General features: G+C 41.2%; 1 protein-coding gene across 4 annotated transcripts; it reads right to left on the bottom strand.

Moving 5' to 3' along the window:
• Positions 1–3143: 3143 nt before the first annotated feature.
• Positions 3144–21688, bottom strand: LOC140323140 (uncharacterized). 4 transcript variants are annotated; one of them, XR_011919310.1, is made up of 3 exons: positions 21566–21648; positions 16460–16515; positions 3144–4433 (listed from the first exon to the last, which is right to left on the bottom strand). XR_011919310.1 is itself a non-coding variant. In XM_072399939.1 (3 exons), exons 1-3 carry the CDS (start codon positions 21594–21596, stop codon positions 5177–5179), a joined length of 1827 nt encoding a protein of 608 aa, XP_072256040.1. In that variant the 5' UTR covers positions 21597–21688; the 3' UTR covers positions 4860–5176. The 4 variants fall into 4 exon arrangements, 2 of the variants coding, with proteins under 2 accessions (XP_072256040.1, XP_072256041.1); XR_011919309.1 differs by lacking the exon at positions 21566–21648 and adding an exon at positions 18514–18601; XM_072399939.1 differs by lacking the exon at positions 3144–4433 and adding an exon at positions 4860–6916 and having other exon boundaries at positions 21566–21688.
• Positions 21689–22312: the final 624 nt, after the last annotated feature.

The following is a 22312-nucleotide window of genomic DNA, read 5'->3' as shown; positions in this document are numbered from 1 at the left end:
TGGCCAGCATCAGGAGTTCCAACAGGAGGAGGGGGAGGAAGATGATTTTGATGATGATGATGAGGGAGACCATGTTGGGGCTGCAAGACAGGACCCATCCAAGCTGCATTTAGGCTGTCACGCCCCAGGCATTTTGTGGGTGATGGATCAACAGGAACTGCTGCAGCTTGAAGAGGAGGAGGTGGGTGATGAGGAGGAAGATGTTTTGTCGCCTACTGAGGGACAGGAGGAGGATGAGCCCAGGTAACCCCTCTTTTATATGTGTATCCACATGTCGCAATGTCTACGGAGGGAGTCCTGCATTTGCAGCATAAAAAACCAGAATGATTACTGGCTTGCAACCCTTCTGGATCACCGCTACTGAAAGGATCTGCTTCTACTTGTAGTTCGAATGCACCGTGACTTCCTCTGCACCAGAGAGACAGACGTCTGGAGAGATATCCCAATAACACACACACACACAGTATGGTTTTAGGAATATACTCTAAAGTTTACATAATGAAGTGGTCTTTTTATACAGATAATTACACAATAGAAGGAGTGGTCTTTAGTTACATATGTAATGTTATTTGACACATTGTAACGAAAACAGGACATACATCGTATCTCAAAGAAAGTACAATTTCCGACATTTGTTTACATTTAAACTGCGAAGACAGGAAAGAAAATACACCTTCCTTATGATATTTGGCTCAAGCTAGATCAGCAATTTTTCCCTTCAATGACCCCAGCTAGATCAGCTATTTTAACCTTTCAGCTACAAAGACAAAATGTCACAGTGTCTACCCAACCCGGCGCAAGAGAAAGAAAAGGTGGCCCGCCTGAGCAGACTACTATGTGACCAGCTGTGTGAAGTGTTCCACGCACCATATTCCACACAGGGAGCTCCGGCCGACACTGCCTCCACTGTATCCTCTTGTAGCGGCAGCAGCAGCAGTAGTGGCAGCAGGCGGCACACATCCAAAAGTCTAGGCCAAGTCTAGGTCAAGTGCGGGGCATAACCATAGAGAAAGAATTAAGTACATGGTGCATGATTAAGTTGGCTCTTTTCTGGCTTGTGGTGGTGTTGACGACAGCAGTTATGAGGAGGATGTCTGTGCTGACAGTAGTGATGCCATTAATTTTTGGCTCAACGGGCTTGAAATCTGCCCGCAGTTGGCACAGTATGCCATCAAGCTTCTTTTGTGCCTGGCCTCCAGTGTTCTGTCTGAAAGAACCTTCACTGGTGGAGTGGTCAACCAAGATGTCTCTGTGAACCCAACACTGCTCCTGTGCTGAGTCTGTGGCTGCATATCACCAACACCCTGTCAGCTGAGCTTGCCTCAGTTTCATTTTTCTGCTAGTTATCGCAACGTACAGGGGTGGCATTCATCATGCTTGCCATTGTGCCAGCTAGCAATATACTTTAACTTTCTGCTGCTTCCAGGAGGCCAACAAGCAGCAGATGAAAACCCCAGTACTGCCACACTGATAGGTACCATTGCCTTTGCCTAATTTTTCAGCTAAGTATTGTAAGATTGAGGGTTGGCATTCATGTCATCCACTTCATGATGCAAACTAGCAATATCGTCTACCTTCCTACCATTTCCGGCACCACAGACCACAACAGTCATGGTGAACAAAACATCTTGGTCCGGCCCTCCTGTGTTTAATCACAAATTTCAGATATTTGTATTACACACTTCTGGGTGGCTTGGAGATGGACTACACCCAGGTGAGGATGTCAGTTACCAATATGGTACACACTCCGTCTCAGGGCCCACTGCCTCCTCCACCTGCTGTTGTCGCCGCCTGTCAGTACTCCATTCACTAAAATTGTATTACACACTTCTGTGTGGCATTGACAATGCACTACACCCAAGTGAGGATATCATTTTCCAATGCGGTCCCCGCTACTTCTCAGGGCCCACTGCCTCCTCCTCCTGCTGTTGTAGCCACCTGTCAGTACTCAATTCATTGTATTACAATTACATTCAATTGTATTACACACTTCTGTGTGCCATAGACGATGCACTACACCCAACTCTGGATGCCAGTCACCAATGCGGTTCCTGCTCCTTCTCAGGGCCCACTGCCTCCTCCTGCTGCTGTTGTCGCCGCCTGTCAGTACTCCATTCACCAAAATTGTATTACACACATCTGTGTGGCATTGACGATGCACTACACCTAGCTCGAGATGCCAGTTACCAATGCGGTCTACACTCCGTCTCAGGGCCCACCGCCCCTTTCTTTCTGCTGTTGTAGCCACCTGTAAGTACTCCATTCACTAAAATTGTAATACACACTTCTGTGTGGCATTGATGCACTACACCCAGCTCTAGATGCCAGTTACCAATGCGTTCCATGCTCTTAGGGCCCACTGCCTCCTCCTGCTGCCGCCTGTCAGTACTCCATTCACTAAAATTGTATTACACACTTCTGTGTGCCATTGACCATTCACTACACCCAGTTCTAGATGCCAGTTACCAATGCGGTCCATCCTCGGTCTCAGGGCCCACCACCTCCTCCTGCTGCCGCCTGTCAGAACTCTATTTACTAAAATTGTATTACACACTTCTGGGTAGCATTGACGATGCCGTGCTACTTTTCCACAACTTTATGGGTGACATTCCTAACACATGTCATCCAGGTCATGATGCCAGCTAGCAATGCGGTCTCCTGCTGTTTTGATGGCAGAGACTGCTGCTAGTGGGTTGAGTTCACATGTAGCGCCACCCTTTATTAATGTCCTAATGTTTATGCTGCCTTTTGTACACTGTACCTCACGCAAAAATCCTATTTGCCTGCTGTCACTTTACCTGCCATTTTCTGAAAAACCACAGGGTCTTTTGGAACTTTTGTATCTTAAGTCAAAAATATGAAAATATACATTTGGAGGGAGAGCTTGTAAAGAACGGACAGATGAACACTTAATTCTCTGAAATCAGCAATGGGAGACAAGAAGTCACTACCAATACAGGACTAATTCATTTCAATGAATCGAAATCTGTTTCTTTCAACAATCTTTTACAATTTTAGGAAAATCTGATACTGGGTTCTCTGTGACAACGAATAATATCTGGCAGTGTTTGCTGGCACATTACTGAGCGTGTTTTATGGAAAAATATACAGGTCCACTTAAAGAAAACAAAACAGCTAACAAATAAAATCAAAATTTCTTTTTATTAGGAATTGTTGCTATTATTACAGACAGATAAAGGCATAAAGACATATAAATGTGTTCTCCAGCACATACAATTCCAGTGTCATCTCATTGGTACAGTTATCACGCCAAGCAGAGTGGAGAGCATTGTTTCATCAGGATTCAAGTAGGATACACAATTATATTATTGACTTAATATACTATGTAACTATTTTTTGGGTCAAGACTGATTTAAGCCCTGTACAAATATCAGATTTCTGTTACTTGAAATTATCATTTGTGATCAATTCCAGTGACTGGAGATCAAACTGCTGTACACAGTGCTGTTCTGTTCTAGTGATCTACAAACCTGATGTGCCTATGATGAGGGATTTCTCTTATCCCTGTGCTGAGTTCTTGTATCTGCACATCTGCTCTTACCATCATCATAAATGCAGCGAGTTCCTGGATCTGTACACTTGCTAAGGCCCCTATGAGTTGTTTTTGTCATCCCTTCACTGCTTTACTAGGTCTGTACAGACACTATAACTATTATATGGGATCCTGCACCAAGTTTCTGGCTCTATATACTTGCTCTGTCAATTGGGAGGGGTTCCCACCATCTCTGTAGTGAGTTACAGTGCCTGCACACTTGCAGAGGACATGAGGGTTTAAACCATCCATGTGCAGAGTTAATATGGAGGTGAAGGTGGATTTCTTTGAAGGATGGGAAAAGCCACCAGAATTAGGTAGATCGTATTATTAAAGTCTCAAGAGACTTAGGAAACGATTGAAAACTTAGTGTAAGGTCTTGGTCAGCATCAGAACTCACCAGACCTCAGTCCCCCAATCTAACGCTGCACTCTTCACCTATAGCAAGCCCCCACTTAGCCTTGGCTGACTGGTTGTGTCCCTAGCACAGGGTCTCCCCCAGGGCTTGATGCACAAAGGATGGCATCTGGCGAAGGGCTGGCAGAGAACCAAGGGCCCACAGATTAATCAGTACAAGAACTAGAGGGAAAATCCAGGGTACAAAGCCCAAGTCATACACGGGGTATCAGTCCAACAGACAAGGTACAGAAGGAGTAGGCACAAGCAGAGTTGGGGTCACAGGCAGAGGTCAGGCCAGGCTGCGTATTATTGATGGGTCAGGAACAGGTAGGCTCTGAGAGCAGAGAGACTATAAGGACTCAGCAGCCAATGGCAGTGTAGAATTGACCTGGAACTATTCTGCTCATCCACTGCAGCACAGCTCCAAATCCCCTCCAGCTGTGCAGTCTCAGTGTAGGGAATGCCCAGAGAGAAAACATAGCTAAAGAGAAACAAGGATGTTGCATATCAGCACACTATAACAATATATCATATTTTCAAAACTAATATAGGATTATAAGAGACTATTATAGGATCATAAAAGCTATGAAAAGCAGATACATAGGAGTTTACTATAAAAAAAAAAAAATTCTGCTAGAAATCTGTGTGCATTTTTCCCACAGTTTACATACAATGCATGATCAGATACAATGCCCCTGATTCATCAATAAAATCCGCGCTCGCTGGAAGCGCGAAAGTACGCGCGGCCAGCGATCGCGGATTACCGCGGTCCGGACTCGAGTATGCGCGTACACTCGCCTCACTACCAGACGGATTCCTGCCTTCACAATAGGGAGCACGAATCTGCCAATTAAGGCGATTAGATTTCAGCTGCGCGATTAAGGAGGATCTCTAAAGCTCAATGCGCGGCTCCGGCCACGATCTTTTTCAGTTGCTGAATAGCGCGATCGCGTACGATTCCAGATCGCGAATACGAATGCGCGACCGATAATCCGATTCTGCTTGATGAATCAGGGGCAATGACTAAGTATTCCCGCCACTCCATAATTGGAACACTTTAACCATGATAAACAACAAACATTGTAATCAATCACAGAATCAATTATATAAGTTTTTGATATTATCTCATTAATTAATTTTGTTGGCAACCATTATGCTAATATTAGCAGCTCTCTGCTGAGTATAGATCTCTTTGGAGGTTTCAGCAGCCATAGATTTGAACTATTATAAAGATATATCCATTAAGCACTCAGCTATGCCACTATCATCAGGATTCTGACATTGTGGCATTTCATCTTTGTGAAGACTTTGTAAAAACAACCTAATAAAAGGCTGCATACACACAGAATGCCTACCCTCACTAGTGTAGTCTTTCAGGTAAGTGCACAGGCTGCTGTTTTGCTTCTCTATTCCCCTGAACCACAAACAAAGCTCTGGTAAATGAATTGCCCCACAAATTAGTATATCTATTATATTCCTCCCATACTCTATAATGCTTTCCTTCTCTAAGTCAGTGCGAGCAGCATAACCCCCTGTGTGCATTGCTACAAGTTGCCCTTGATCATTAAAAACTGGGGATCCAGAAGCTCCCCAATAAAGACAAGTGTCATAGGTCACAAGTTCAGGCTGAGACATTAACATCAAATTTTGCTCTGTCAGCACATGTATGTAAGATCTGTCAGACAAAATGTTGCTAAGAATTTGTTCAGCTCTTTTAGAAAAATTGATCACGGAACAAATTGGATCAATTTTTTTGTAGAGGCCCTTTGGATGGCCAATAATGCTCACGCTGCCTTCCTGTGGTGGAGGGGCCACATACTGTAATAAGCCTTTTTCAGGTTTTGATATACGTAAAAATGCAATATCCAAATTTTCATTGTGGCATTCAAGATAAGCATTGTATTCCACCTTCTCATCTGATTCATTATCATAGTTAAATATTACAGAAAATTTGGGAGATAAGTGTTGGTGATTTTCTGAGATCAGCGATTCTTTGAGTACATGGTAACAAGTGAGTCCCAAAGTTTCACTTAAAAGGAAGAAGGTTCCTATTTCTTTAATAGTAGTGGAATTTGTACAGCGAAGCAGTGCCACACTTTCCAGACTCCGATTTAGAGATTTAAAGGTGTCAGCAGGCATAGGCCTTTTGTACTGATTGTGATTTTTTATTATACTTTCTCTCAGCTCCCTTCCCCCAATGCTATTGCTGAGATTATTAAAACTACTTGAAAATGTTGTACTTTTTGGTGTCCTGTATATTTCAGGTAGTTCATGTACTTTGTGTTCAGATCGAGGAACTGATGAAGTTTGAGGATCTTCTGCTTGGAATTCAGTATTCTGGGAAACTTTATCTTTGCTGGTCTTATCAGAACGGTTTGAAGGTTTATATTTCTCGGTCTTACAATCAGGTTTAGTAGTTGGCCTCTTAGAATTTGTTAACTGAATGGTATATACAACATCAGGGTCCAGAAATGACAACTGTATATTATTTTCATTGGTTGCAGATTTGTTTGGATTTTTAAGATTAAATTCATACTTGATACATAACCTTTTATCATTTAGAATTGCCTCTTCTATTGTATGATGTGCTTCTCCATACACAGCCAGTGGCTTATTTTCCCAGCTGTGTTTATCATCTAATATTTTTTTGGGGGCTCCCCCTTCAGTGTAACCTTTACATTGCACTTTAAAAAAAGTTCCTTTTCCACCCACATTATAGTTGGGGTCTTGCAGTGATGACAGGATGGTTTCCTTTTTTAATCTTTTTCTGGTTATTATTTCAATTGTTTCTCCCTCCCTCAGGGCACTGCATGGTACATAAGGGCTAATGAGTGCTTCAAGTTTGCTTGAATAAACAACAATGTTCTCTGAGTCCACAATTGTCTTTGCATAGTGAATAACTGGTTTATCTTCTTTCACGCTGAGGTTTTTCTCTTTAGACTTATAAATAAACGCGACTGGCTTCTGCGTGTTAAAATGAAAAAAATGTGGTTTAAATAAAACATACATTTATATTGGTTTGGATCAGATAATTATAATGATAATCTATAAATGTATAATGACAGTACAGTAACTCTGTACCACTGCAACTATTGTATAACTAATATTTTGTTGTCAATATTGTTAAATAACAATTTTGTTAATTAATTCATAATAATATTGTTAATTAATAATTTCCCTGAAATATAAAAAAAAATCAATAAAAAAAACTGCTCCTAAATGTAGTGTATGTAATTTGAAACTAATAATTATGTGTTTTAAATGAGGAAATTGTGTTCAGTGTTTTCAGGGAAATGTATATTAGTCACCCATCAGACGATGTTAGTTGACCAGTATAAAACAATAAAAAACTTCAGTGATTGTTTGACTATTGTTTGCCTATGAGACACAGTCCCTAATCTCACTTCTGCAACAGCTACAAAGAGAATGAGCTTAGTATTAAATTTCACATCGAGTCCACAGGTCTTTAGCTATGCCACTAGAAAACCACTTGGAGAAATAAAAAGGGAATGTTTGTAGAAAGTCTTCATTAACACTGACTGTTAGTTTTTGACAGAAATCTCAAAAATCCTAAAAAGGAGATGAAAAAAGCAAACAATAACTTTTATATTTGGTCATGTAATCATTGAAAAAAAAAAGACCCATAAACATATCAATGTGTGACAAAAGTGAATCATGCTATGGGTACAGTATTTGGTGTGTCTCCCTTGTGCATGTGGATGGTGGTGGGTTTCCTTCTATGAACCCACTTGTTGTAGGTCTTTCCACGGCATTTCATTTGGATTATTGTGAGGACTTTGACTTGGCCATTCCAGAACATTCACTTTATTGTTCTCTAACCTTTTTCTGGTAAAAACGACTTGTGTTTATAGGATTGTTGTCTTGCTGCCTGACCGATTGTCTCTTAAGATTCTGTTCACAGACAGATAAACACAGCATAGAAAAACACAGCATTCCAGCATAGATATTCTTTCTCTAATTTGAACGTTCTTCATTTAAGACAAAAAGTTCTATTTTTGCTTCATCAGCCGACAAAACATTCTTCCAGTATCCTTCTGGCTTGTCCCTACGATCTTTAGCAAACTGTAGAAGGTCAGCAATATTTTTGTGGAAGAGCAGTGCTTTTCTCCTTGCTACCCTGCCATACACAAAACTGCTGTTCTGTGTTCTTCTGATAGTGGACTCATGACCATTAACATTCACCAATGCAAAACAAGCTTCCAGTTGCTTAGAAGTTACCCCAAGTTCCTTTGTAACCCCTTGGACTATTACACGCCTTGCACATCGAGGTATTTCATAGTAATGGTTGACCACTTTTGGGTAAGGTAAATTTCCTCCACTTGTACACAATCTGTTTGTTCAATTCCAAAATCATTAGAGATGGTGTTGTAACCTTTTCCAGCTTTATGGACATCAACATCTCAGTGTAATCCCCAAGCCAGGTTAGCATCACTCCCTAACTATCACCTAATATCTCTCATTAATTGTGATCTCAAGATCATGACCGAGATCCTGTCACTCCTGTAAACTGACCAAGTCAGTTTTATACTGTTCCACCAAGCCCCCGACCATATCAGGAGGTCTTTTGACCTAATTTCTAATTGGGACAAAAGCACCTTGAGAAAGGCTATGCTACTGTCCATAGACCTCCAAAAGGCATTCAAAAGCTTGTCCTGGGACTACCTTTTCTATATACTTTGGCGTATGAACTTCGGCGGTACCTTCCTACAGCTTTTAACTACTATATACCATGCCTGCAGCAAAGGTCTCATTAGGGGGTTTGTATTCTGACATGTTCTCTATCAAGCGAGGCACCAGACAGGGTTGCCCCCTCTCCACTGGCAAAAGCCTTACGTAGCTGCCCCAACATTAGAGGTATCTTGTGTGGAAAGATGAAGCATAAATGCGTGTTATTTGCGGATGATATTTTGATGTACCTAACCTCACCAATATTATCAGTCTCCAACCTGTTAAAGATTGTTAATCAACTTGCCTGTCTATAAGGGTTACAGGTTGGCTGGGGGGGATCACAGCAGTCAAGATGAACATGAACACGATGAAAGTTCTAAGCAGGTTACTCTACCTGTTTCACACACTCCCAATGTCTATGGCACAGAGGTTTCTTGACCTATTCCAATTCAAGGTTATGGAATTTACCTGGGGTCGCAAGGAGACAGCAATCAACTGTTTCACAATGCTCAAACCCTGGACAATGGAAGGTCTTGGCATCCAAAGTTTCAGATATTTTTAAAGAACCGCACAAGTGGATCTGCTATCTTGCACAACGCTATTAACCAGATGGCCTCAATGGTTGGACATGGAAGCTCAGTCTGACACAGGGGCAGCAATTGCCTCCTTCATGTGGATCCCTGCCTGTCTGCGATCCAAGATTGCTTGCCATTCCCTCCAGTACTCTACCGGTATATTGGTCTGGGAAAGAGTGAAACATTGCCAGGGTGTAAGCTCAGCACGCTCACTTCTTGGCTTTTTTTGGTAAACCAAGGGTTCCTACCAGGAATGGAACCTAACCATACAACATAACTGCATTCAAAAACACCTGAAAATCCCCGGTTGATTCCATTAGTGTGTCTTTGCCAATACAGTATGATTGCTAAAACCTTTACATAATTTCCTGTGCATCCCCACCAAATTTTGATGGATTAGGGGAGAAAGAGCAAAGGCTTTTGGACAGACCAGAGGATCTATGTTCATCTGCTGGGGACATGGGAACCCCATCACAAAAGAAGGGAAGCCTAAAGTTGCAAGAGAAATACTCCTCTGGGTCTTTGTCCAAAGACATTTTTTGGAATATGCAAGGTTTCATTTTCCATTTTTTGTTGTCTAACCGATGTTGGAATAAATAATCTGCCTAATAAATGAGGTGACTTGGCACATAAGTTGCTGTAAAATTTAACAGGTTGTTCTGTGACTAGGTCATGATTGGTGCTATTTATGCCAACCAGGTGTGGCTTCTGTTGTCCATTCTAAGCATTCCCCCTAAAATAGTGAACAAATGTTAACCCCCCCTACCCTTGCTAAACGCCAGGCCCTCTGCCCTTACCTTACCACCTTGCATGCTAATGGAATCAAGTATAGATGGAGCTACCCTTTTAAACTTTTATTTCAACTACAAGGCCACATACATCAAATTACATCTCGTGAGGAAGCATATGCGTGTTTTGCTGCTCAAGGATTACTAGTGCAGGATGTATCCCCATATCCATCTGGGTAAAAGTCCCCTCAGGCTCCTAATACAGGTCCATCTATCCCAACCCAGATCCTCACAACGCTCTGAAGCTCTAGCACGATTTGGATTTCAAGTTTTTCATTCTAAGTCTCCAGATTGAAAGCTGAGAGAAGTTGAGTATTTTTCCTAAATTTTTTTATGAGACTCTTGGGCCTTTCTTTGGCAGTTTGGTTAGTTACTGTGGACCTGGGCTTTGGCTTCGTTATGAAACGTCTGTTTTTTTTACTCTTGTTTTTTACAGTGTAAGCAAGCCAAGATGTGGCACTGGCTTCATGCATGTAAAATACCCTCAGGTTTTCTGCACCTCTGCTACTAATAAGGAAAAAGGGGTTATGATTACTTTTTATAGGACATTGCCTTTTGTTTGTGTGTCTCAGGCTGCTGATGCTGAAGGAAGCTGCATAATTTTGTAAGGTAACATACAAAACTTGGAAGTCACTTTTATTTTACAAAAGATGCTTCAGGAGACTCAACATCATATGCAAGACACCCTGATCTGTTGCGTTGATTCAAATTTTGTCCTAAATAGTAAATTGAATACATGTTCTATATCTCCTAGAAGTTCCCCTCCAGACCGAGGTCATTCTAGAACAATTTAAAAATATGGGACTTGTTGACATATGGAGAGTTGGATCCAAAATCAGAGATGGTGCTGGGAGCAGGGGACTGCAAGGAGGGTAAGCCAGAAACAGGCACAGATGCCCCAGACCTGCTGGATTCTGTGACATTCTCAAGGCAGGTATTCCAGCAGAATCATGGTCTGACCATGATCTGGTGGTTATCGTTTGTAGGTTTTTGATAATCCAGCCATACTTCTGAATGTGGTCGATCAATGATTTGTTATTAGCACATCCAGATATAATTCATAAGTTATTGGCCATTTTAAGTATTTTTTTAATGAATAATGGTTTAAGCTCCTCCTTGGTTGTATTATGGGGTGCTTATATATCAGTACAGAGGGGTCACCTCATCCAATTGTCTTCAGCCCAAAAGAAAGAATGCACCCAAGCCAATCTCGACTGAAAGCAGACTACCTTAGAGCGGTTCAACTACATAAATTGAATCCCACTGTCGCCACTGAGGCGGCATTACATAAAGTTCGTACTGACTTAAATCTGTGACATGTCAGCTGAGAAGAACCAGGCATAATTTTTACCAATGTTGTAAAAAAACCAGGTACTATACTGACCAAGCAGTTACGCGGTTTCTCCACAAAGAATGAACTTGTCAGTGTAACGCAGGGCAGGATGGCGAACCCTCCATGTCACCATCTCAGTTGACACAGACGTGCACAGGGTGTAGAGTCTAAAAAGCTGCCCAGAGGCTCTAGTGGTGGGGATGTTACACGCCCTAGGGCCAATATCGGACAAGAATCTGGCGTGTGTACATTATCTGGCGTGTGGCGGATCCCCGGATGATGGACGACCAACGATCGAATCCAAGTGAAGAGAGAGAGAATGCAGCGGGGTGGCGCTCCATCGTTCTCCCCCTCCCTTCTTCGTAAAGCAGAACGATGCTGTATGTACAGCACTTGTTCATGCATCATGAAGTAGTTTGTCTTTGGAAAGGATTGTGAAAGATCCTTTCCAATGACAATTATTGCGTGTATTAATATATGTGTGTAGGTAGTCAAAGGGTGCCATCTTTTTTTTAACAAAAATATGCCTGCTCCAGCTTGGGACATGAATGGTTGGATTAACCCTTTCTTCAGATTCTCATCAATTTATTACACTAGGGTAGCAAACTCAGGTTCAGAAAGAGGGTAAATATGACCAAACGGGTTCTCAACTGCAGGTAGGTGTTTATTTGGAAAGTAATAATTTGGAGAGTGGAGAGAGCATAAACCCCTGCTTTATCAAAGACATCCAGGTAATTCTGGTAAGCAGGTGGGACATGACATTTTCTCTGTGTCCAAACAAAGGAAATTAAAGACAAAAAACAGAGGGTAAGGACACCTCTCCAGTGGACCAATTGACACATGGATTATGGGCCTGCAGCCATGATATGCCAAGAATGATGGGAAAAAGTGGAGAGGGTAAGATAACAAAACTCAAAAATCCATGATGGCCAGGGTAGATAGTGGGGAGGAGATCTCCAGGGGTTACTGGCCCAGACTTAGTTTTAGACCCGTCTGCAAGATGCAAGAACAAGGGCTGTACATTGCCGTGCAGAGGGATGTGGACTTGTCGTGCTTGAGGTCCATGGAGTCAAGTATCACTTGGACTTTGAGGATTCTTTTCAGACCCTGGAGGGACAAGAACAGGAAAACATGAGCTGATAAGGAGGTAGCTTGGTGGTGGGGAAGTTGATTTACCTTTTACCTGCTAGCCTGAATAGACAGATGCATGGAAAGTGCCTGGAATAGCCACAGTAAAAGCAAAGGTGGGCCTGGATCTTTCTCTGACATTCTTTAACAGATGGTCTAGCAAGCCCTAACTGCATCAGCTCTGGGATGGAGGCAGAAGGTGGCAGAGATGATGGAGGATCCTTTGAACCTCTATCTTGAAGGAACAAACACTATGGCCTTCTGTTGTCGGAGTGTCAAAATATGCTGATTTAGCATTTTTTCCCTTGGTTGGAGACAGCGATATACTTGCGTGTTAAAAATTGTCTTGGGGAGTTTTTAAATTTTCATGCATGGCCTTATCCAACTTTGGCAGTGTCCCAATGAAGTTTTCCCACTCCTGGCCACAACTTGAAAGTTTGGCTCCAAGTGAACAGGCGGACAAAATTTAAAGGGCCTTAGGAACTCCCTTCCAGGCTTATATGATTGTGTCTCTCTCCTACTGACTTGTGGGGTGTTTTTTCAATAGACAAGTGTCTTCAGAAATAAATCTAGAATCCAGAATTGAGAATCAAGCTTGTTTTACCCTCCAAAGAAATTTTGCACCAGTTATGTTTTGATGCAGGATCATCCACCCTGGGTCTTAGCCAAAGTTTTCTTCTTGCTGTGATGCATCCCAGCATAATCCGGGCTTAAGGTTCACTGATATCTATTGAGGCCTCCACCATTAAGGCAGCCATTAGCCTTGGGTTTTTTTTTCTTTGTCATCTTTCCAGGCTCCTTCTGTGGCTCCTTCCATGGCTCCTTCCACTCGGAGTCTGTTATTTGTGAATCTTGAATTACTTTCTGTGGGAAAGAAGCTTTATACTGGCTGTCAACATATCCACCTTTTTTTTTTTTTGCTTCTAATAGGCATTCTTCAATTCCTAATGGTTAGAATTAGTATTTCAGAAAGGGCTGATAATAAACCTTCAGGGTGGGAAAATGTGATGGAATTTGTAGTCAATGAGTAAAATTTTCCACAAATTAATGAAGTTCTTTAGCCATTATTGAATAAAATTATTTATTTGTTTTGGTAACGAAAAACAGTGTAAGTACCAAAATTTGGTACTAGTCTTTTGTAGTCAAAGCACAGCACAGTTCAGACTATAGAGAGAGAAATAATCAGAACAAAGTGTCAGTGTGGTTGGTTGCAGTTAAAGGAGCATGTTGATGGGAGCATAGTGAAAAATTGAGTCTACTGCTCTGTCTTTCACTGTCCATAATAATAAGATGGGAGGTGGGAGGACAAGACCTGTACGTTTTACTAAATTGTTGTGCATTAAAGTTATGTTTTCTACCTTGTCAGAGTGCACATTGTGATAGAGTGGGGCAAATACCAGCACTGGATGGATAGAAGTACAAATCATTTAGAATAAAACAACCTGTAAAAAAACATGTCATTTGTTTTTTATACCAGTTGCTTGCGTGCAGTTTCAAATTATTACTAACAAACTAAAATGCAATCTCCCCTATTGGTTACCTTTCCCTTTTGATTCTTCCATTTTACTTTAAAATCATCAAACCAGTTACCACTGGGTGTTTTGACATTACAAGGTACAAGTGGATGAAGAGACAAAATAAAAAGGTTTGAGGCTCCGGAAGTTTTGTTGAAAAGCTAATAATGTATTGATACACTTTAGATTCATACATAATTATGATACATACACTGCTTTCACAGAAAATCCCCTAGTTGCACAAGACTTGTGCAATTGAAACTAGACTGGGAATAATTGGCTTAATTTATTAAAGCGCTCCAAGGCTGGAGAGGATACACTTTCACAAGTGAAGCAGGGTGATCCAGCAAACCTGGAAAGGATCTGGTACAGGATTTAAAACATTTGCTTACAAATAACAAATGATGGAAATCCATTTCATGTTAGCTGGATCACCCAGGTTTACTGATTAAAGTGTATTCTCTCCAGCCTTGAAGAGCTTTAATAAATCAGGCCCATTATGTTAAAGCAGTTTATGTATCATAATTACAGTTAGGGCTATAAATATTTGGACAGAGAATTTTTTTTTCGATTTTTGGTTCTGTACATTACCACAAATAATTTTAAATAAAACTCAGATTCAGTTGAACCGCAGACCTGCAGCTTTATTCAGTGAGTTGAACAAAATGAACAAAAAGATTGCATAAAAATGTAAGGAACTAAAGCCTTTTTTTTTATCACAATCACTTTATTTCATGGGCTCATAAGTAATTGGGCAATTCACTCAAAGGCTATCTCATAGGCTGGTGTGGCCAATTCATTTGTTATGTCATTATCAATTAGGCAGATAAAAAGCCTGGAGTTGATTTGAGGGGGGAGGGGGTGCTTGTATGTGGAAGATTTTGCTGTGATCAGTCAACATGCGGTTAAAGGAGCTCTCCATGCAGGTGAAACAAGCTGTCCTTAAGCTTCAAAAACAGAAAAAAAAATTGAGAAATTGCTACAATATTAGGAGTGGTAAAATCTACAGTTTGGTACATCATGAGAAAGAAACAAAGCACCGGTGAACTCAGCAACGCCAAAGACTTGGACGTCCATGGAAGACAACAGTGATGGATGATGGCAGAATCATTTCCATTGTAAAGAGAAACCCCTTCACAACAGCCAACCAAGTGAACAACACTCTCCAGGAAGTAGGTGTATCGATATCCAAGTCTACCATAAAGAGAAGACTGCATGAAAGTAAATACGGAGGGTGCACTGCAAGGTGCAAGCCACTCATAAGCCTCAAGAATAGAAAGGCTAGATTGGGCTTTGCTCAAAAACATCTAAAAAAGCCAGCACAGTTCTGGAAAAACATTCTTTGGACAGATGAAACCAAGATCAACCTTTACCAGAATGATGGCAATAAAAAAGTATGGAGAAGGTGTGGAACAGCTCATGATCCAAAGCATAGCACATCATCTGTAAAACATAGCTGAGGCAGTGTGATGGCTTGGGCGTGCATGGCCGCCATGGCACTGGAACACTAGTGTTTATCCATGATGTGACACAGGACAGAAGCAGCCGAATGAATTCTGAGGTGTTCAGAGACATACTGTCTGCTCAAATCCAGCTAAATGCAGTCACATTGATTGGGAGCTGTTTCATAATACAGATGGACAACCCAGAAGTTTATTAAAGCAAAGAAGTGGAATATTCTTGAATGGCCAAGTCAGTCACCTGATCTGAAACCAATTGAGCATGCATTTCACTTGTTGAAGACTAAACTTCAGACAGAAAGGCCCACAAACAAACAGCAACTGATAGCCGCTGCAGTAAAGGCCTGGCAGAGCATTAAAAAGGCGGAAACCCGGCATCTGGTGATGTCCATGGGTTCAAGACTACAGGCTGTCATTGCCAGCAAAGGGTTTGCAACCAAATATTAGAAATTAACATTTTATTTTCAGCTTTTTAATTTGTCCAATTACTTTTGAGCCCCTGAAATTAGGTGATTGTGTTAAAAAAAGGCTTTAGTTCCTCACATTTTTATGCAATCTTATTGTTCAACCCACTGAATTAAAGCTGAAAGTCTGTAGTTCAACTGCATCTGAGTTTTTTTCATTTAAAAATAATTGTGGTAATGTACAAAACCAAAATTTGAAAAAAGTAGTCTCTGTCCAAATATTTATGGACCTGTGTATTTTTTTATTGTTTTTAGCTACCTCGAGTGTGGCTCGGGGTTTCGGCTTTTTGCATGTTTTTTTTACCCTGAGCCACACTCGGGAATACTGCCAGGGGGGCAAATCCACCTCTAGTCATGACTACTCTCAGTCAGCTTGCACCTAAATTGTGCAGGGTGAATCTGAGTTTAGGGTTTTGTCTTGTTTTACAACATTTGCAGCATTTGCATTATGTGTTGGAGGTCGCCACTATGGGGCCATAACACAGTGTGTTATTTTAAAAACAATAACTGAAAAAGGGGTAAAAATAAAATCACATTGTCTGAGTCCTAAACTTACCAACATCATGTTTTCCATGCTGGTATTTTCTGACACCCCATCTGCCACTTCCATTTCTGTAAAAAATGTTCAAGATAGGCACATTATTAATAGGATTGACAAATCTAGACCGATACATTTATTTATTTATTCAATTGAAATAAATAAAGAACACTGCACTGCAATACTTTCCTAATATGATATTAGTATGTTATTAAGCTGCAACATTTTACGGAGCACTATCTGTTCTGGATGTGGGGGGTAAAAAAGAGTGACGAGTCAAAGGTGACTTCAAGGGCTCTATTTATAAACTTTTCGCCTGTGGATTCAATTGTTTTTATGCATTTTATTTGTTTCATCCCATTGCTCGAGTTTCCTTTACTTATGTTTTGCCCTTCAAATTTTCCTATTCAAAATCGTTAAACTATTCTTCAAAATAGCTAGGATTTGCTTTAGAGGCATTTTAACTGCCAGATGACATTGTACCCTGTAGTCAGTAGGAAAGTCAGAATTAAATTGTCACCAAAATTGTGGGGGAACCCATGGGACAATATCCCGAAACATAAAAGTATAGCGAGGTTGTCCCCCCCTCCGAAAAAATTATATGTTTCAGTTTGAGGCTGGGATGACGTACACTCCTGGCATGCGCAAGGGAAACCGGGATTGCTGGATATCCTGGCAACCAAAGTTGTGGTTGCACCGCTCAGTTTTTTTTTGATAGATCAGGCAGGAACAATAGCTTGCAGGGGGGAGACCACCTCTCCCTTTTAATACACAATAAGGCGGGTCATTTTTGCAAAAAGTGAAACTTTATTTCCACTTAAAGGCCAGCACATTATTGGCTAATACTGGTCACATTCCCTCAATGTATTTTTTTCATGTAATAATTTTGTTACTTTAACAAGGGCTACAGTAGAATTAGGCACCCCACTACCAGTTCCATGTGCTTGTGGGTTGCAGCTGATTTTAGCCATTCACTTCTTCACACAGTGATGCATTTGCTATGATGCAGAGGATACAAGTACATATACTGAAAGTAGCAGTAAAGTTCTGTCACTTCTCCACCTTATAATAAGTTAATGCGAAGGAACATCTCTGCCCTGCGTACTGCCTAGTCAGTCTAGCACTGCTTCATTTATTTTCTTGTTATACACTCTAAGCTAGGAGATTGTGGTATGAGGGGCCCAACCCAAGTTTATACTTTGATTCTAATACAAAAAATATTAATCAATTTAGATTTTTTGGATAGCATGAAATGACTATATTTACATTTTCCCAAGTAGAAATTCTTTGAAACTTGTTGATAACAATTTTACATACATCCAAGAAACAGGAACTTTACTGGTCCAATCTTTAAATATGGAATTTGTACAAGCACAAATTTTTAAAACCATAAACTGTCCTGTTATCAGTGATAGCTGGAACTTGTACCGGTGTCCGGGAGCCATATTACATAAAGGAATAAAAATTGGACAGAGATTTGATATTTTTATATGGATCATGGCAAGACATTTAGAATAGATATCAACAAAAAGCCAGATGGAAGTTCTGTTAAGAGTTCGGCAGTTTTTTGTTTGTCTTTGGATCCCTCACATTAATATTTTTTTGTGATGATGTACTCTCTGATGTTTAATTTTGTTTTTGTAACTGTTGTTATTTTTACATTACCGCCCCCGGCCCCCGCTTTTTGTTTTATTTCCCTTAAAAAACGATAAAATATCTGAAAAGAAGGAATACAAATTGGAAGCAATGAAGGGATATGTCTTAATTCAGCTTCGCAGTTAGTAGTGCCATCTGCTGCTCACTCCCAGCAACATACAGGAACTGATTTTGGCAGGAGTTTTGAACATTTTGAAGTGAAACCCAGCAGTTCACACACTGTACCGAATACAAAAAGTAGAAGATTCAGATTTTTCAAATTTAAAAGTTTTTGCCCTCAGACACTTTAAGAAATATAGAAGTCATGTGACACTTGGGTCCTGCAGTCCTATACAACAGATTCTACACTTTAGCAGTCTCTGGAAGAATTTGTTGATAACTCAGGGAACTCAGGAATAAATACATTTTTTTCTTACCTGGCGGATGATAAATGTTTTATAAGAAAACACAGAGAAACTGTGAGTAGATGCAGCTTCTATACAGTCCACACAGAGATTAATGTGTTCCGTTGAAACAGAAAGTAAAGAGCCAAAGGGAGGGGAAATAAACTGCACATTGTTCCAGTGATTGGAGGATGGTTCCATGGGTGGTTCTAAAACAAATCACAATCATCTGCCAAATGTAGCGAGCAAAAAAGAGGGAAAGGTCTCTCTACCTGCAATAAACACCTAAACAACTTTACCATTACCTCATCCTATTAAAAAAAAAAAAAAAAAGTTTATTCAGAGTTCTAGTTTTAAGTTGTAGTTTTCTGCTGCAAGCAAATGTATATATTCCCTACTAATAAAATGAAAATATATTCATTTAGTTTCTAAAATCATTTATGTTAGGCTACTTCTACACTGACTTTAATTCCAAACACTTATAAATGCCCATACAGCTTTTGCTAGATTTGTAAGCAAGTAAGATGTTTTAAACCAAGATATGTGGCAGAGAAGTAAAAGGGGAGGTTCAGACCTGCCTTGGGATCAAGTGATCCTGCTCAGCCAGCACTTTACCAGCTGCTCTAACACTTGCACTGCAGCCCTGGTTCCTAAAGAACCATTGCCCCCACATTTGACAGCTGGAAGCAGTAAGCAGTAGTAGTATTCCTTACTGCTGCCCCTATTCATTCATGGAACTGGCACTGGGAGATGCTACCTCCCAAGAGGCAGCAGCACCTGGCAAAGGGAAGTGGTAAACGCACCACAACCTAACATTAGAACATGAGAAAAATTCTTAAAAAATACTTAAAACACCTATAAATACACAAAAACACCTAAACACAACCAAAAAAAAGCTCCTAAAGTTTCTTGCCCAGCCCCGGTTGTTGTATTAATATTCATTTAGTTACAGGATGCTCTGTTCTGAATTTTATTACCATCTGGATGATCTTCTACTAGAAATGAAGTCTTAGGAAATGTCTATGCCCATAGTAGAAGCAGTCATCTCTCATCCGACAAGTTTTGGATGGTAACTGAAAAACGAGCTAGGAGTTGTCAGGAATCATTTCAGCATTTCCTTTCCAAGGTAGCACAGAATATATTTTTTTAATAAACATTCCTAGTGGCATCAAGTGTCTTTGGATTTAAAAATAAGTTGAAGGCCACCTTGGCCTTGTGTATGGGGGGTAACCACTCTATCGAAAGAGAAGGACTCTTAGGCTGCGTACATATGTTCAATATTTGTTGTTGGAAAGGATCTTTCTCGACAAAAGACCAAAGATACAAGAACGAGCACTGAACATGGAGCATTGTTCTGCTCTATGAAGAGGGGAGGGGGAGAATGAGCACACCATGAGTCACCATGCTGCACTCTCTCCCCCTTCACTTTCATTAAATTTGTTCTTAATTCGTGGATCTACCAGGACAGAGCTATAAACGACGAACACTGTACACATGCCAGATTCTTGTCTGATATCAGCCCTGAGGTGATTATCGGAAGAGAATCTTCTGACGTGTGTACGTAGCCTTAGTCCTGGAGACTGGATCATTGTTAATTTTCCAGTTCACAGGGTTGATGGGCCCATTATAAGTGTAGGTTGGATTAGGGAGTGTAAAGGAACATAACCATAAAATAGAGAAATGTATCCCTTCTTAGATTAATAATTATTGCCTCCCCAGGCAATAATGGGTCATTTATTTGTTTATTTATTTTTTATTTTTATAAGCACCCAACAATAAGACAAAAACAGAAGTTGTATGCTAACATATGACACTAAACCAGTATGATACATAGTACAGAGCATAATAAAAATCCACAGACTTGTTAGGTATAAACCCCCACATAGTATCATAATGCACATAATAAACAAACAGTGCAAAACACATTCAGTCAGTGTCAGACAGTCATATGACCAGGTCAACCAGATACCTGCACAAGTCAAAATTAATAACATTGTTGGTTCCTGTTTTAAAAAAAAAAAAAAGTAAATATAAGAAGAAAAGGAGGATGATAGAAAAAGAAAGGAAAGAAGGGAACAAGGGGGTAGGTAAGGAGGGATGGGGATATGGGCATGCAGTGACCCAAAAGCATTGTGACATTAGTCAGGTGAGCTAAGCAACTGTCTATATTCAGCAAAACTCTTAAAATCATCCCAGTAAAACCAGGTGCGTACCAGTCTCTGTGATCGCTGCTCCCCTGGTTTTGTTAGTTCCTCCATGTAATGTATGTCATTCACCCTGGTAATCCATTGTTTAAGTGCAAGTGGGGCAGTATGCTTCCATAGTGTAGAAATACATGCCTTACCAGCATTCAGTAAATGGCGCAGGAGGGAGCGCTTGTAGAGCCTCTTTGAAATCGCAGACACATGCAGCAGTGCCAGCTCCAGTCTGTCCTCAATAGATATCCCTGTGCATAGATATGCATAGGATAATATACCCCCCAGAGGATCCCCAGGCATACACAAATTGTCCAAAGGGGTGAGGGATCTATGGAAAGTCTGGGCAGAAAGCAATGAGGAAATAAAATACTGAAGCTGTATTCTTCTCTAGGGGAGGAAGGGAAAAGTCCAGCTGAATCTGTCCAATTGCAGTCCAGTCAGGGGCCTGCATAAAATGCATAGCTTGAAAAATACCTTGTTCGATCCACTGCTTAAAGACCATGTTTTTCCTACTAGTAGGGAAGTCTGGGTGGCCAAGTATAGGTGACATCGAAGAAGGGAATGTGTTCCCTAGGGAAGTGTTTAATCATGAAGACGAAGAGAGCTGCAAGTAACTCAGCAGTATTGGAGACAATGAATCTTCTAATCTCACCCAACCCTTAAAACTTGTGTGTCTGCACCAATCCACCAGATGGGTCAGGTGCACTCCTGAATAACTGCCACTTGGCATTTCAAACAATTGAGGGCATTCAGCACTACTGATCGCTTGGTTGGTGAATTGAGGCCCCTGGCATTGATTGATGAAATTTTTAGCCACATGAGGGCAGTAAACTAGGGTGTCACAAACTCTCACAAATCGAGGTCACTTGTGCCTCCTTCTTGCTCACCTTCCTTGCAGCCTCCCGCTGCCAGCACCATCTCTGCTTCTAGATCGAACACTCTGTTTACTTCCTGCTCCGTCACCTGCTCCCTTGCCTCGGAGAACTAGAGTATTCCGCTGACTCCCTCCCCCTGCTGGCCAACATCCGCAGATTGATGTCTGCGGCTCACTTGATCCACGCCCCTCTTCCCTTCTTAAGGAAGTGACCTGGCAACAGGAAGTTGCCTGAACAAGGAGTTCATTTGGCTCTGCTTCCAGGTTACTGTTGTTTCCTGACCATCTTTGTTAGCTGCCGGTCCTGACCTATTGGCTTGTCTGACTACCTTTCTGGATTTCCTTTTTGTACTACGCTTCAGTTCCTGCTTGTTGGCAGTCGCATGCCTTGGCAGGCACGGGGGCCACAACCTGGCAGTAGCTTCCCGCACAAAATCCTCACCTCTAGAGGCTCTGGAGAAGACCAAGCTACTGCTTAGACTCTGCGACTTGTGCATGTCTCCCCCCACAGGGGGTCCACCACTTTGCCTTGTGGAGCCGTGACATAGGGCCAAACAAACCCGCCTGTTCCACCAAGTCAAGGCCAATGGGTCTGGGAGGGAACAGCACAGGGGGAAAGAAGGGGGAGGGCTCTGCTATGGAGAGTAAAGAGAAAAAGAAGAGAAAAGAGCAGAAGAGAAAAAAAGAACAAAAAAAAAAGGAAAGAGACAGTAAGAGTGTCCCTGACTTACAGTCGGGTCAGAAAAGGTAGTAAGTACTT

Source organism: Pyxicephalus adspersus, chromosome 2 (assembly GCF_032062135.1).
Source record: "Pyxicephalus adspersus chromosome 2, UCB_Pads_2.0, whole genome shotgun sequence".
Classification (NCBI taxonomy): Eukaryota; Metazoa; Chordata; class Amphibia; order Anura; family Pyxicephalidae; genus Pyxicephalus; species Pyxicephalus adspersus.
Note: the sequence above shows the minus strand (reverse complement) of the source record. Positions and strands in the feature narration are given on the sequence as shown.